Below are 14427 nucleotides of genomic sequence, written 5' to 3'. Positions count from 1 at the left end.
GGGAAAGAGAATAATTTACTTTAGCCACAGATTAACTGAGACAGAGTATTTAATTCCATCTCCTTTGTTTTCTAGGAGCAGGCTGCCCTCTGGGGGTAAGCAGTATGCCATCAAGGAGGCTTTTAAATGCGTTTCTCATGCATTTTGGCATTAACTACAAGCTTCTATTATATTCTTCTGATTGCATCACCCTAAAATGTGGCATTTACAGGACCACTTTATGATGACTCCATGAAAATGAATAGCAAGATCTGTATACAGACTTGCTTAGCTGTGAATGTAACTCCGTGTTATATAGTCCTTAGGGAATAAGAGGTTGTTTTCTTAAATTCTTGCTGTTTTAATAAACCCAGTTTTCAGGGACCAATGGGTTGACTTTCACTTTGTTTTTTTAACAGAATATTAGAAGTGGCAAGGTGTTCTCAACTAACAGATGTAGGCTTTACCACTCTGGCCAGGGTAAGTGTTTTCTTCAGGTTCTGTAGGTTTTGTTCAGGGTTTGTTTTATTTCAGAAGAATGAGCAATGAGGGAAATGTGGAATGGCAGCAGAATTGAGGGTGTAGGATGTGGGGGGACGTCTCTGTGGCTGGTGTTCCTGAGCGTCCTTGGGCTGCAGCTACAGGCAGCTGCTCTGGAAAGGCAGACGTGCATTGGAGACCATGACATTCCTTCGTGAGACTTGATTTTCCGCCTCTTCATAAGATTATGTTAAACTAAGTGGGAATTTCCTAGTGCTTTTGAAAGAAGCTTATTTGGTTATTTGGTATGCAACTGGTGGATGAGAGTAATGTTGAAAGAAACATATAAGCCTGATTTAAATGGAGAGGTTTTAAGAGATTTTCTGTATTCTCCACAAGATTTTAATACATGGAGTGGTTTGTACATCACTGTATAATAATAGTATTTAAAATTATACCATCTTTGACCAGTGTAATGGAACATGGGAAGGGCATTTGCTTTCAGGCAGACAGTGGAATACTAATGGTGGGGGGCAGCCCATGGCATAACTAGATGAGGACATACAAATTCCCCTTCTGTGATTACAAAGAAATCATTTTCATTAAATTATTTTTGGTTGAAAGGATCTCTGTATTAGTTCAGTATCAATGTTCAGGAAATTTATTCCCTTGGACTTTTAACATGTTAGATACTTTAAGTGTGGAATAATTGAGAAATTTCACGGTGATAAAGGCCTTTTAAAAATGTGTAATTAGGGACTTCCCTGGTGGCGCAGCAGTTAAGAATCTGCCTGCCAATGCTGGGCACATGGGTTCAAGCCCTGGTCCGGAAAGATCCCACATGCTGCGGAGCAGCTAAGCTCCTGTGCCACAACTGCTGAGCAACCCCCGCTCGCCATAACTAGAGAAAGCCCACACACTGCAACGAAGACCCAATGCAGCCAAAAATAAATAAATAAAAATAAATTTTTAAAAAATGTGTAATTAACGGAATAAGGCAGGAAGTGATATAAGAATGACACCAACACTGAAGCTCTTAAGATTTCATCAGTCTATTTAATAATACTTCTTAGTTTTCTGACCTTAATTTTTTCCCAATTTTAAATGTTTGTACTGTAATGTTTGGGTTTGTATCTTATAGAATTGCCATGAACTTGAAAAGATGGACCTGGAAGAGTGTGTTCAGGTAAGATTGTGGATTTTTACTCAGAAATATAGTATTATAGAGACTTACACAATACATGCACATCAGAACGTTCAATTCCCTACCCTAGTATAGTGGGGAGCCTGCAGCACTGCTGACTCTCCATTTATTGAGGTGTCCTCCAGGCATACCAGCAGAGGTGCTCATGGTATTTTTGCTAATGAACTAGGAAAATACATGCCATCAATAAGGTTGCCATTGGAAAGAAAGATGGCTCAGGCATTTAGACCATAAAGATACTAAGATATTTCCTTAGACCTACAGGGTTATGATGCTAATAAATAATTAAAGGCCCAGCACACTGATAGATATCACTGCCCCTTTTTAGCTTAAGTGGACCCTGCGCCCCTTACATCATTAACCCTGGAGACCCAACTCTGTATGGAACCCTGCCCTTCAGGCAGGCAGACTTAGCTTCTTATCAACAGTTTTTTTTTATTACCAATTTTAAGAGCTTTCAGCTTATTAGTTGGCTGGGGAGAAATTTTAAAGAGGGACTCCTAAAAAGAAGATAGAACAGTGAATTTTTTTTAATGGTAAAAATAAAGAAGAGAAGATACTTCAATAACTATAGACGCCAATTTTTCTAAATTACTTGTTATCCGGACAGTACTTAGTCCCTGTTATTTCTTATTAAAGTAAAACTTATTCACATCCATCTGTTTCTTGCACATGCCTAAATGTCCTGTGTGTCCTTTCCAGTGTTAGTCCTTCTGAGTGATGTGCACACGCCTGCCCACTCCGGTCCCCCACCCCTGCCGTTTCTTAGCCCCTGTGAAATTATGTGTATTATAACAACAATCTCAGAATTGGAGAGAAATTTGAAAAGAAATGCTGATTTACTCTCCATCCTAAGATACTACTGTTCTTCCTTCAGGAGTTCTTCCTTACTGAATGTTCATAGTTAACCCAGCAGCAGCCTCTTTCTGCCACCCTTAGGGAAAATAACTGACATGCCAATTATCAATCCTGAGTTATGACATGGCTTATAAAAATATGGGCCAGATATCTAAAAATTTGAGGATGTTCCTACATTAATTTTTTTCATGGAGCAGTGTCTTCTGATTTACTTCTGTGATGGTTCTAAGGAGGTCAAAGTCCAGTGGGTGGAAGTTATGAGGGAACACATTTTCATTTGTTTCAAAAACAAACAATTTTTGACAGACCTGTTCAAAGATGACTGGATGAGTTTAAGCCCAGCCTGGATAGGTTCTCAAAGAACAGGTTCTCGGGCTTCCCTGGTGGCGCAGTGGTTAAGAATCTGCCTGCCAATGCAGGGGACACGGGTTCGAGCCCTGGTCCGGGAAGATCCCACATGCTGTGGAGCAGCTAAGCCCATGCGCCACAACTGCTGAGCCTGTGCTCTAGAGCCCATGAGCCACAGCTACTGAGCCTGAGTGCCACAACTACTGAAGCCCGTGCACCTAGAGCCCGTGCTCCGTAACAAGAGAAGCCACCACAATGAGAAGCCTGTGCACCGCAGTGAAGAGTAGCCCGTTTGCTGCAACTAGAGAAAGCCCGCATGCAGCAACGAAGACCCAATTCAGCCAAAAATAAAATAGATGAAATAAATAAATTTATTAAAAAAAAAAAACAAAACAGAAGAACAGGTCCTGGTAGCTGATGGGATTTCAACCTTACGATTCTGTTATTTGATGATCGATATCAGGATATCAGTCTAAAATACTAGTGTAGTCAAGAATGACGTATGACCTATGAGTTTTTTGGAATTATACCTAAAATAAACTTATATGTTTCTTTCAGATAACAGATAGCACATTAATCCAACTTTCTATACACTGTCCTCGACTTCAAGTATTGGTGAGTTTGACTGTGGAAGTTTTATGTATCTATTGGATTTAATCAAAACCCAGCTCTTACTTTCATCTTGGTGCCTGGCTACCATTTGGGGAAACCATATTTCTCCAAATTGTCAATTTACAGAGGACCAAGGGAGGACCTGCGTGAAGGGAGAAACTGAGATAGAAACTGGAAAAGTTAAACGTTTTCTGTATCAGTGCTTGGACCTTGAAAACTGACATGGAGAGTATGAGTTCTTGCTCCCACATGAATTACACTCCAGCCTGAACAGTGCTTAAATTTCCAGAGATCCAGGAGATGAGATGGCCTGAAATACGGTTTGCTTCACATTGGGACCAAGTGTTCCTATAAAATAGAACCAATCAAGGCTTTACTAGGGGTCGTTCTCTGCTACTGCTTCCAGTAACACTGTGGGAAAGCATTCTGGTTGACTGTTCTGTACCTAGGCTTATTTTTGGTGTTTTATGGCACATTAAACTATGTTTCGGTCGAGGGGTCTGAGTTTCGCATGGAGGAACCAGGGATTTAAGGAAAACTCGTAAAGTGAAGAGGTGACCACATCTTACAGCTGTAAGAGTCATCTTAGGTTAATTAACTATTTGGGCATGCCCCTGCACCAGGTATTCAACATTTAGTCCAAATTCCAGAAAATTTTTTACAGGGAAAGCTTAAGCCCCGCTTGTCCCTGTAGAGAAGAAAAGTATCAATAATTTGTGTGTGGAGAGCGTGGGGGGAGATATTTTGTTTATCAACTATTTCACAGTCATTATAGGAATTCACAAAATATATTTAGAATCGCACAGAGAAATGTTGATCATTGATTGTCAAAAGCAGAACCCCAGCAACTCCAGTATGCGTTCTTTATTTCACCACATGGCGCCAGTGATGGCTCCATATACTTCAGACTCAAACCAGAAAATTTTCCTTTTGCACACAGGCCTCTGGGTAGAAGAATGCCATTAAATATTTCAGTGTCCTTCCTTGCTCTATTTGGCTGCAGAGTCTGTCTCACTGTGAGCTGATCACAGACGATGGAATTCGTCACCTGGGGAACGGGGCCTGCGCCCATGACCAGCTGGAGGTGATTGAACTGGACAACTGCCCCCTAATTACAGATGCATCCCTGGAGCACTTGAAGAGCTGTCACAGCCTTGAGCGGATAGAACTCTATGACTGCCAGCAAATCACACGGGCTGGAATCAAGAGACTCAGGGTAAAGATGGTGGCATCACCCTCTGGCTCTAGTGTTCTCAGCACCCTTTCCTTCTTTCTTTATTTTTTCCCTCCATTTCATTTTTTTAGACTTAGATTCCTGTGATTATTTATATTTATGTGGACATTCAGCAAAGAGAAAAAAAGATGGAGAGTAAACCTAAGGGTAGATCGTTCTTACCTGTTGTTCCAGATATTTGGTAGGAAAATACCCACTGAAGGGATGAAAAGTAGATCTCCTCCCAGCAGAGTCTCTCTAATAACATGCCCAGAGTCAAAAAAGCACATGCCAGATTTTGGTTCTAAAGGAAAAAAGGAGTAACAAAAAGAAAATATTTAGTTAAATGGGATTTAAATTTTTAATTTGTATTTCTTTTCATATCAAACTGTTTTGCTGTGGTTCATTTTGTTTTAAGGCAACAAATGGATCACGTAGTTTTTTACCTTTTCCTTTTGCCCCATCCTTCATAATAGAGAGACCCATGTATAGCCAAATGACTAAAAGACAGATTGCCAGCAAGGAGCTTATAAAAGACTGGATGAATCTATATGTTGGATTATTCAGCTCAACAGACATTTATTGGAACATCTGCTTGACGCCTGTTGTGGGAAAGGCACTGTGTTAATTTGGCCCTTACAATCAACCTTTAAAAATATCCATGTTGGCCTTATGGCATCTGAGTGCATAAAGGAGCAGCACACTTCATCTTGAGTTCCACTTGACCTCAGTTCCGCCTCTCCCTTCAGACCTAGAGGACTGAGAACATAACTGCAATGGGGAGGCCTTGTACCCATATCTCTTCAACACCAAAAGAGGAGAGCCACAGGTCAACCAGAGCGTCTTCTATGGCCTACGTACATTAGGGTTTTTGGACCTGCCTGGCTGTCAGGAGTCTCTTCCACCTCTGAATCCTCAAGAGTCACTTAGCACTTTGACACTCGAATTTACCTATTTATGTGCATGTCTAGACTATAAGTCCCCTAAAAGCAGGATCTCCATCTTGACCATCTTGGCAGCCCTTTTACATAACTAGCACAGTGCCTTGAACATAGTAGGAGTTTGGAAACTATGTAGTAAAAATTAGAAGCATGTTGTTAAAAGAGGATAATGAGGTTTTTTAAAAAAATATCAGAAGAAACATTGTCCATAATGGCTTGGAAAAAATTAAGTTTTTAAGCTTATATAATTTCTTCCAGCTCTGGGAACCCCTTTGGGACAGGTTAAGAGATTAGCATGAATTTTTTCCCCAGTTTTATTATTATGGAAGCAGTTACTAAAGTTATGTGAGCTTTTTTGGTCTTTTAGAATAACGTGGGATGGTACAAAGTAGAACCCAGGTCTCTCAACATCCCGTCTGTGCTCAGCCTCTGCCCTGCCCTCATGTACACTCAGTCCCTCAGTGGTTTTTCTGAAAAGCAACATTGCTCTTTCTGTTTAAGCCCTCTCTCTTAGTAATGTTTCTGTCTTGTTTCAGACCCATTTACCCAATATTAAAGTCCACGCCTACTTCGCACCTGTCACTCCACCCCCATCAGTAGGGGGCAGCAGACAGCGCTTCTGCAGATGCTGCATCATCCTATGACAATGGAGGTGGTCAACCTTGGTGAACTGAGTATTTAATGACACTTCTAGAGTTACCATGGATCTCCATTGGAAGCGACCCCAGTGTTCCGGGCAAAGGTTACAAAGTGAGGGCAGCGTCCAGATCCCCAGAGCCACACATACATACGCATACCCACTCTCACCCCCACCCACTCTGTCTCTGTGACCAGGGGATTGGGTTTGTGCTGGCTTTATCATGTGGATTGGTAAAACTTAACCATTCCTGTTGGATGTGCCCAGAAGAAAATCAGAAGCAAGGTAGACGGAAGGGGGCATTCCAGCAAACCCAGTGTTACTGCTACTGTGGTTTCTTTATTTTGTTAAGGGGTTTCTTTGGCAGTTTTGGAACAGCAGCTGCAGTCCTCCAGGGTCAAGGAAAGCATAGAAAAACAATACATGTTGTATCCAGGGACCAGAGAGAAGATTTCTTTGCATCCTATAAATGGTAGCCATCCATTGTAAGATGACTGCAGAGCTTCTGTGCTTCCTTGTTCCCATGCCAACATGCTGAGCATGCTCACAAAGAAGGCTTGTCCATTCCTCCTCCTGTGTTTTAGTATTTGGCCCAGAGGTTTCCTAAATGGTTGCATTGAAATCGCTGTGGTCCAAAAGTGATGACGTATTCACTCAAATTGTCACTTTCTGTAGCACACTGTGTACCTGTCTTTCATTCTCTGTTGCTTTCTCCTGCACTCTTTCTCAGTCTGTCATCTGTGCATAGTCTGCTTACTCACACTCAATTGTTACTCCTTTGCTGTTGTTATGTTTACAGTTTGCATTTTGGGTGATTAGTTGGGGTTACCAAACATTTTTAAAAGAGACATTATCAATAAATATTTTTTTAATTCTAAGTTTTACCATTAGGGGACCCTGCCTGAATCTTTGCCAGTCTGAAGGGAAGCTATAACAAAAGCAAGAAAAATTATGAGAAGAAATTGAGCTAAGACTATTTTGATGAAAACAAACTTTGCCTTTTGGTTTCTGTTATATCTTGTAATAAATGATAATATGCATGATACGCCCAGTATTCCCCCTGCACATTTTTCCTTCCATCTAACTTAATAAGGAGAGAGAAATGCATTATTAGGAAAGGGTGGAATGGCAGGTCCCAAAACTGAACCTGAGAGCTGCCGCCACCCAAGCTCAGATGTGTTGTGTATTCACCGAAATCTAGGTGTGATCAGTGGCATCTAAGATTCGTGTCTCTGAGGTTTGTTCTGCTTTAGCGGGAATGCTGCTAGAGGAGTTGTGCAGTTGAGCCGGGTAGTTTCTCTTTTTCCCCCCCATTTCAGGCTATCAGGGGTTCAAGAATGACCCTATCACGGCTGGTCAACTGTATGTCAGTGTTGATGGTATCTTATCTAACGTTGGAGCCTCAAAGGACCAGAACCTGTCAGCCATATCTCTCTTGTGCTCCAGAGTTTCTGTGAATGAAATACTATAGTAGCCAGGTGAAGGCATTGGGGCAGCAGAAAGAGAACATTGAGAGGAAGTAGGGGGTTCAGTGTCTCTTCCCAGCCTGGTCACCAGAACTGAGGGCAGGGAATTTAGTGCCCATGACTCAGAAAGAAGAAGCTCCCCCCACTAAAAAAAAAAAGGAAAGAAAAATCATGGAGGATGAGGGAAAAATAAAATGAGTTTCTGAAGTACGAAAAGTAGACTTCTAAACATCAAGGTTAGAGACCTTGTGTGATTTTTAGTAGGGTGACTTTTTGTCTTTTAGGACATTAATGTGCAGAGTCCACTATAATCTTAGGTCATCTTCTGCATGATCCAGGCTGTTATCAGGCATGATTTAATGCTGCAGGTGCTGGTTCTACCAGCATATGTAAGAATAAAGTGTGATTTGTTTTTCCACAAGCAATCAGTTGAAAAGGTCCTAGGAATCTGTACTATCCACCATTATTTAGCACTTAACTTATTTTAAATCCCATTTTATTATTGTGCCCTTTTAAGATCAGATTATGTATGTTTTTCATTTCCCTTCCCTTATCCTCTTTTTACATTACCATATAAGGAATATACTTTTTAAAGTGAGACCCACTCTCCTGGCTATACCCCACATATACAGATACACACATGTGCACACACACTTCCAGATGTGGTTGATAATATTCAGATCCCTGGGTCCTCACTCAAATAAAACTAAAAAGAAGAATATTTAGGGGGCAGCTGCTCTAATGTACAAGTTTTTTTTTAAAAAAAAAAAACCAGTGTCTGAACAAAACCCTGATTTATTAGTGAGTGTGGATTCGAATTTCCCAATAGTTGAAGCTCTTGAGGTACTTCTTTATTTAAAAAACCCTTTTCACCAGTACATGAAGGTCTTAGAAATGCTGTTTCTGTTCTCAAAGAGTAGACCCATGTGCAGGTCCATGTGGAGGCGAGCCCTGCCTACCTGGGCCAAGAACAGAGTCAAGAGGGAATAAAGGCCCTGGAGTGTGCAGCACTGGCATGTATGTGGTCAGGCAGGAACCTTGTTCCTTTTTGAAGCAAACTTCTGGCCCATCAAGCTTGGAAGGACATTTTTTATGCCAATCTAAAACCTATGTCAGCTGATGAAATGTACCAGGACTTCGAGAGCGCAGAACATGGTAAGTTTAGGTCAGGTGGAAGGGCCCTGCCATCTGAACGTAGTATTTCCTGTCTCATCTTCAGGGACACTCTTGAAAATCCAATAAGGCTTTACTGATGTGGGAAAAACTCATCCTTAGGAAAAACTTATTGGTCCATTTGTCTGACTCCAGAGCCACTCCACAATATGCCTTCAATAATAAAAAAAAAAAAATACAGAGCGAACGGATAGAAGAGATTTGGGATAAGTAACAGGTGCCCTCAAAGTTATTATGCATCTGGATCATCTCTTTCCTAAGCAGCCTTTTCCCCTTACATGTTTTTAGCATCATCAGTATCTTTTACACCTTCATTGGCCCCATCAAGGTGATGATTCCAGCTTTTTTTTTTTTTTTTTTTGCATTGACTTCTCATATGTCCTTTCTATACCCATCCTTGCCCTCTATTTGGAAAGCTTCCATCTCACTCCCAGCAATGCTGCTAATTTATTCTTGTGTCTTCAGTTTAGCTTCCTCTTTGGATCCTTGTCCTGATCTGGGCAAACTCTCCTGGGCAGCCTTGAATTCAGTAACTGTCATGTAGCTCAGGCCATTTTTCACTGGGTGATCTTTGATGTTTGCTTACTGGATTTGAAATCAAACTGTTAGATATGAGGAATAAGAGAATCTGCCCTCATCCTTTTTCCAATATTTGGAATGTGAGAGCACATCATGCTTTATGTAAAAAAATGTTTTCTCCTCCTCTTCTGCTCTTTAGTGGATGTAAAAGTATTTCAAATTAAGTGGTGTTTATAAATTTCCACATCCATTAAGTTGATTTAGCAGACATATAAGTCAGAAATTTTTCATACTCCTTATGTCACATTTTAGAGGGCAACCTGGTAAATATTTTTATGATGCTTTATTTTGGGCTTTCCAAACTGTTTGAATGGTTCAGTATAGCTACAATGCTATATAGCAGTCACATTCTTTTATTTCTTCTAATTGCCTTGTAAAATGCATTGTTACTGGTCTGATAACCCACTAATGCCATGGGGGGCGGGCTAAACAAAGTATAAGTTGGAACCTGTCTTGGTTTGAAGTTGTTAGGAAGTGTGAGAGTGTCCCTGGAAAGAAGAGGTGGTTTCCTGCCTGCCTGTGGGCAGCATATCCTTGGTGACTGTATTGTTTAGAGGGGAAGAACACTTGATCATGGTGGACCCTTGTCCATTTAATGTTTATTGAAAAGTCAGATTGCTTATGACAGTTGCCACTAGTGAGAGAGGAAGGGTTTAAAGAAAATTGGACTGTTCTGCTTTTTCCCTCCTTTGTGTGCATGATTTAAGGTTAGATTTCTATCCTTGTTGTGCATCCTGGCTGACAGACTCTTTCAGTGGTATGCTCTGAGCTTTCGGAACATTTTATACAAAGATTGCCTTCTCTATCTGCCCACCAGTTCTAGGATTTTTAACCACCTCAAACCCAGGCCATGTGAATTAGTCAAGTCTTGTTTGAGAAGACATGTAGGATGTTTCATTGGAGGTCTTGAGGCAGAACCCTCCCGCTTACAATGATCTTGGACCAAAGAACGCTAAAGTGTCAGGAGGGTGAGGGGAATTAATAGTCTCAGCCTCTCCTCACCTTTATTTCTCTCATAAATTTTAATTGTAAGATTGGAAGATACAGAAAGCTGTATACAGCCATGTCGATAGGGTATAATTAACCCAGGTAATTTGGGAATAAAATTTGGCTTATATTTGCTATATCCAGATGCCCAGACTTAACATCTTGGTTCCCCAGCAAAGAACGTGCTGCTCTAACCTTGCCCTCTCACTTTGGACAAACTTTCTACCTACCAGAAACTACCATTTGAGGCAAGTGAGTTTTCTGCGTGAAGGGCTTCTGCAGCACCGCCCCCGCCCCCCGTGCCCTCCCAAGGCAAGTCTACCTATTTTGCCCATTTTTATTCTTAAGAACATCAGTTCTGCATCTCTGAAGCCTTTGATCCTTTGGAAAGTCAGTAAGACCTTCTCAGCTGAGTCTGAGTGAATCTTTGGAGCCCAAGAGAGTTACCCTTAATTTTCAGCAGGGAAAAAAATTGTTGGACAAAATCACGTGTGTGTTAAGAAAATTCCATAATGCGCTTCCTCCGTCTCTGCCTTCTGTGTTTGTTGAGTAACCCCTTAGTAGAGGTTGGTTCATAGGTGTTGAGACTCAGTGCTTCCTCAGCCAGGGTAGTTCACTGCCCTTTTAGGAAAAAGAACCATGAACAACCAAAACTATATCAGTTGACCCTTGTGTTTTTCAGTGTCTTGTTTTGAAGAATTGGGGTGGGGAAATGGTAGTTGACTTTCAAAGTAGAGGAGAGAATCAGTTGTGGAACTGGGGTGCTTCGCTTCAGGTACAAGCATCTGTCCGAATGTGTAGAAACAGCTGCCTCACATGTGAGTAGGTTTACTTTCCTCTCCATGTAATGAACTCCATGCCCTTCTTAGTGGCAAGGAGGGCTTCTACTTTCTACACACCTAACCAGTGTCATCCAGATGGGGATTGGCACCACTGAACACCACCAGTGCTTCCCATCGGCTTCTGGGCATGATTTTCACCAGGGCAAGAGCAAGTAGGCAGTAAATGAGAATCCCCACCCCAGGGAGAGAGACGAGAAGAGAGGTGTTCAGACACATACCTGTTCTCTTCTGCCATATCCCCAAGAACCCAGGGAAATCTTTGAAGTGATTTTTTTCTTTTTTTTAATTAAAGTGGATGAAGAAAGATTTACCCCACTAAGTTTTAGCTTGTCACTGTCTCTTATACTACTTGTTGTTACTCATTCAAATCTGTACTACACTGCTGCTCACATACATGTATGTGTTTCTTACCTTAGCCTAACCCTTCTCAGCCCCTGAAGTCATTATTCTATTTTGTGTTTTCTTTTTTTATGGCACTAGCGAATGAGAACCTAAAGTCTTAGAAAATCCTAACTTGAAAAGGAGTCTCTAACTGGCATGGTTTGATTAATTACTTTCCCTTTTCCCCCTAAAGACTTGAATGATTTTCTTCCCTAGTGCTATATAATAGATCTGTAATAAGTGAAACCTTTGCTGCTACGTTTCTGGGTTTACATCAGTTTTTTCCTTCCCTTAAAAATAATTTCTTATCTGTGCTTCTCTTATGACTGTTAATTTCTAGTAAGTACAGGAAGAGGTGAATCTGAGATTTCTTCTCTTACTCCCCTCCTCACGCTACCCCCAAATTATACACTAACCTCTAACATATATAAGATCCATGAGATGGGGCTCATCATAAGATGCTTGTGGGGTTTTTTTCTCATCATGCTGCAGCTCTCAGAGCTGGCCCCTGAGGATCTGTGACTACCCAGTCCGAAGGGTTACTACAGGGAGAGAAAGGCTTTCTTAATTTTGCCTTTCTCCATTCCTGTTTTATGATCACCCTTCAGATGCCTCCCATTCTGGCAGCCTCCTTTTTCCTCCCAGGAATTGTTTCCAAGTAACCTGCCTCGGTCATTTCCCAACTGCTCCCCTCACCTTTGCCCACCTTCCAGTGACCCTGAGAGCACAGACCTGAGAGACGGGGCCTGTGCAGAGCTCAGAGAACTGTGAGGACTACCCCTGCCTTTCAGACTCTACTTGGGGACAGAGATGGATGGGTAAATGGTGCTGCGGGAGCAATTTTTATCTTCAAACCAGGCTGTTTCGCCCTTTGCACTGCCCCACCTCCATCCCCACTCCCCTGAGGAAGGGGTAAAGTGCAGAGGATGGTTGACTAGCAGAGTCTGATCCCCAACATTGCTGTCTAGCCTAAGCCTTGTCCAGCCATTCGGCCTGCTCTGGTGTGAGAGCTTCAGTGTGTGGGAGCTGCCGCTTGCTTGTTTCTCCACCAGGCCTGCCCCAACACTTAGCCGGTCCCTGGGGCCAACACAGTTCCCTACATGGTGACTTAACACCAGCCTCCATTAGCTGTCCAAGCGACTGCGTTTCCATCCAATACTTTTGGCGCTTGAGGATGGGGGGAGGGAGGGAGGGTTATTTAAAATAAATAAAATCCAAGGTGGCAGTAGAGGATTCCTTTTGCTTTAAAAATCTTTGGACTAAAAAAATTTAAAAAAAAATTTTAAAAATGTTTTTTTATATATGAATATATAAAGTAAATTGTTATGTAACTATTATTGTTTCCTGTATGTTCTAATTTTTGGTTTATGATGTAATTAAAGGAAATAAGCTGTGAAGACTTTTCATTTTACTGCGGAAATAGCCTGACTTGGAGCTGTGATTCTTAACTTCCTTGAACCCTTGATCTGTAAAGGCTCCTGAGGCTGAATGAAGGGGCTTCTTTTTGGCATCTTTATTTTTTGTTAATATCCTTTAGTTAGTACCCTTTATTTATTTATTAATTGTTTAATAATCTTTATTTAGTACCTTTTCAATAGCCTTTATTTAATACCCTGCACTCCACTTGCTTCTAAGAAAAACGGAAGACATAATATAAATCAGAGTTTCTAAAAAACTTTTGTCTTAATTAATTTGATAATAACAATTCAACCTGAGTCCCTTATCTGTGCAAAGCATTGCCCTTACCTGGACTAGGAAGGAGTGAGGGAGTGGTGTAATGGTTAAACAAACTCACTCCACGTGACCTTGGCCAGTTTACCCCTCTATCTCAGTTCTTTGTTGGTAAAGTGCGGATAACAGTACCTGCTTTAGAGTTGTGAAGATTAAAAGTGATAAGAGTGGCACAAAGTAAACGCTCACATGTTACCTGCTTTTATTCGCTTCATTTCAGTATATTTCAGTATCTAGTCTGTGCCAGAGGCTCCTAGGTTGAGAGATGCACAAAGGCTGATGCCTTTGGTCCCTATCCTTTTGGTGGAGACGAGCAGTGAAGCCAAATCAGCAAACTCGATTTAAATCTCAGGGTATCTACCGTGCCCTGAAACACCTTTGGGGAGCCCTGTGGAATCAGAGGCCTCACTCGAAATCCGCTCATCCTGCATGAGGTAAATGCCTAATCTGGATTGGTCATCTGGGGCCAGCGGGGTCCCACAGTCCCTTCCAGGGGTGCAAGGAAGCAAGCCTGCTTCCTTGTCCATATTGAGACAGCCTTGGCTTTTGAGGGAGGCAAGCTCGAGGTCTTTGAACTTCAATAAACAGACTTTCCCTTCCCCTGTCCTTTAATCCTGTTAATTCAGCCAGTGTAGAGCCTTCCTCCTTCCTACCTTCCCTAGCGAGAGGCCAAAGATGATCAGTAAATGATAAATGGGGTAAATGATTAATAATGGCATCTTGGCCTATCTCCCAGTGCATGCAAATGGGTTTTATCTTTTCAGTATGTTTGAAATTTTCCATAATAAAAATCTTGAGGGAAGGGGATGAAAAAAGAGGAGTAGAATAAAATATGGCCCAAAATCACTTATCTTTTTAAAAAGTACTTTAATATAAAATTGGTTTTCTACACAGAAAAAGAAATACATAGAGAAAATCACTTTCAGGTAGATTATAGGCCTAAAAGTGAAACACAAAATTAAGTTTGAACTTTGAAAAACATTCATAGGAAATTAT

General features: G+C 41.3%; 1 protein-coding gene across 2 annotated transcripts in view; it reads left to right on the top strand.

Annotated features, from left to right (window-relative positions):
- Window positions 1–7882, top strand: part of FBXL20 (F-box and leucine rich repeat protein 20) — a 114906-nt gene extending 107024 nt beyond the window's left edge. The window contains exons 11-15 of one of the 2 annotated variants that reach the window (XM_007465154.1): window positions 399–459; window positions 1601–1645; window positions 3428–3484; window positions 4485–4697; window positions 6172–7882. In XM_007465154.1, the coding sequence (XP_007465216.1) occupies window positions 399–459; window positions 1601–1645; window positions 3428–3484; window positions 4485–4697; window positions 6172–6279 (484 nt within the window). In that variant the 3' untranslated portion in view covers window positions 6280–7882. The remainder of the gene's footprint in view (window positions 1–398; window positions 460–1600; window positions 1646–3427; window positions 3485–4484; window positions 4698–6171) is intronic. The other variant, XM_007465155.1, reaches the window with a different exon arrangement.
- Window positions 7883–14427: the final 6545 nt, after the last annotated feature.

The sequence above is a fragment of the Lipotes vexillifer genome, unplaced genomic scaffold (genome assembly GCF_000442215.2).
Source record: "Lipotes vexillifer unplaced genomic scaffold, Lipotes_vexillifer_v1.1 scaffold591, whole genome shotgun sequence".
Classification (NCBI taxonomy): domain Eukaryota; kingdom Metazoa; phylum Chordata; class Mammalia; order Artiodactyla; family Lipotidae; genus Lipotes; species Lipotes vexillifer.
This window is presented reverse-complemented; position numbering and strand designations above follow the sequence as displayed.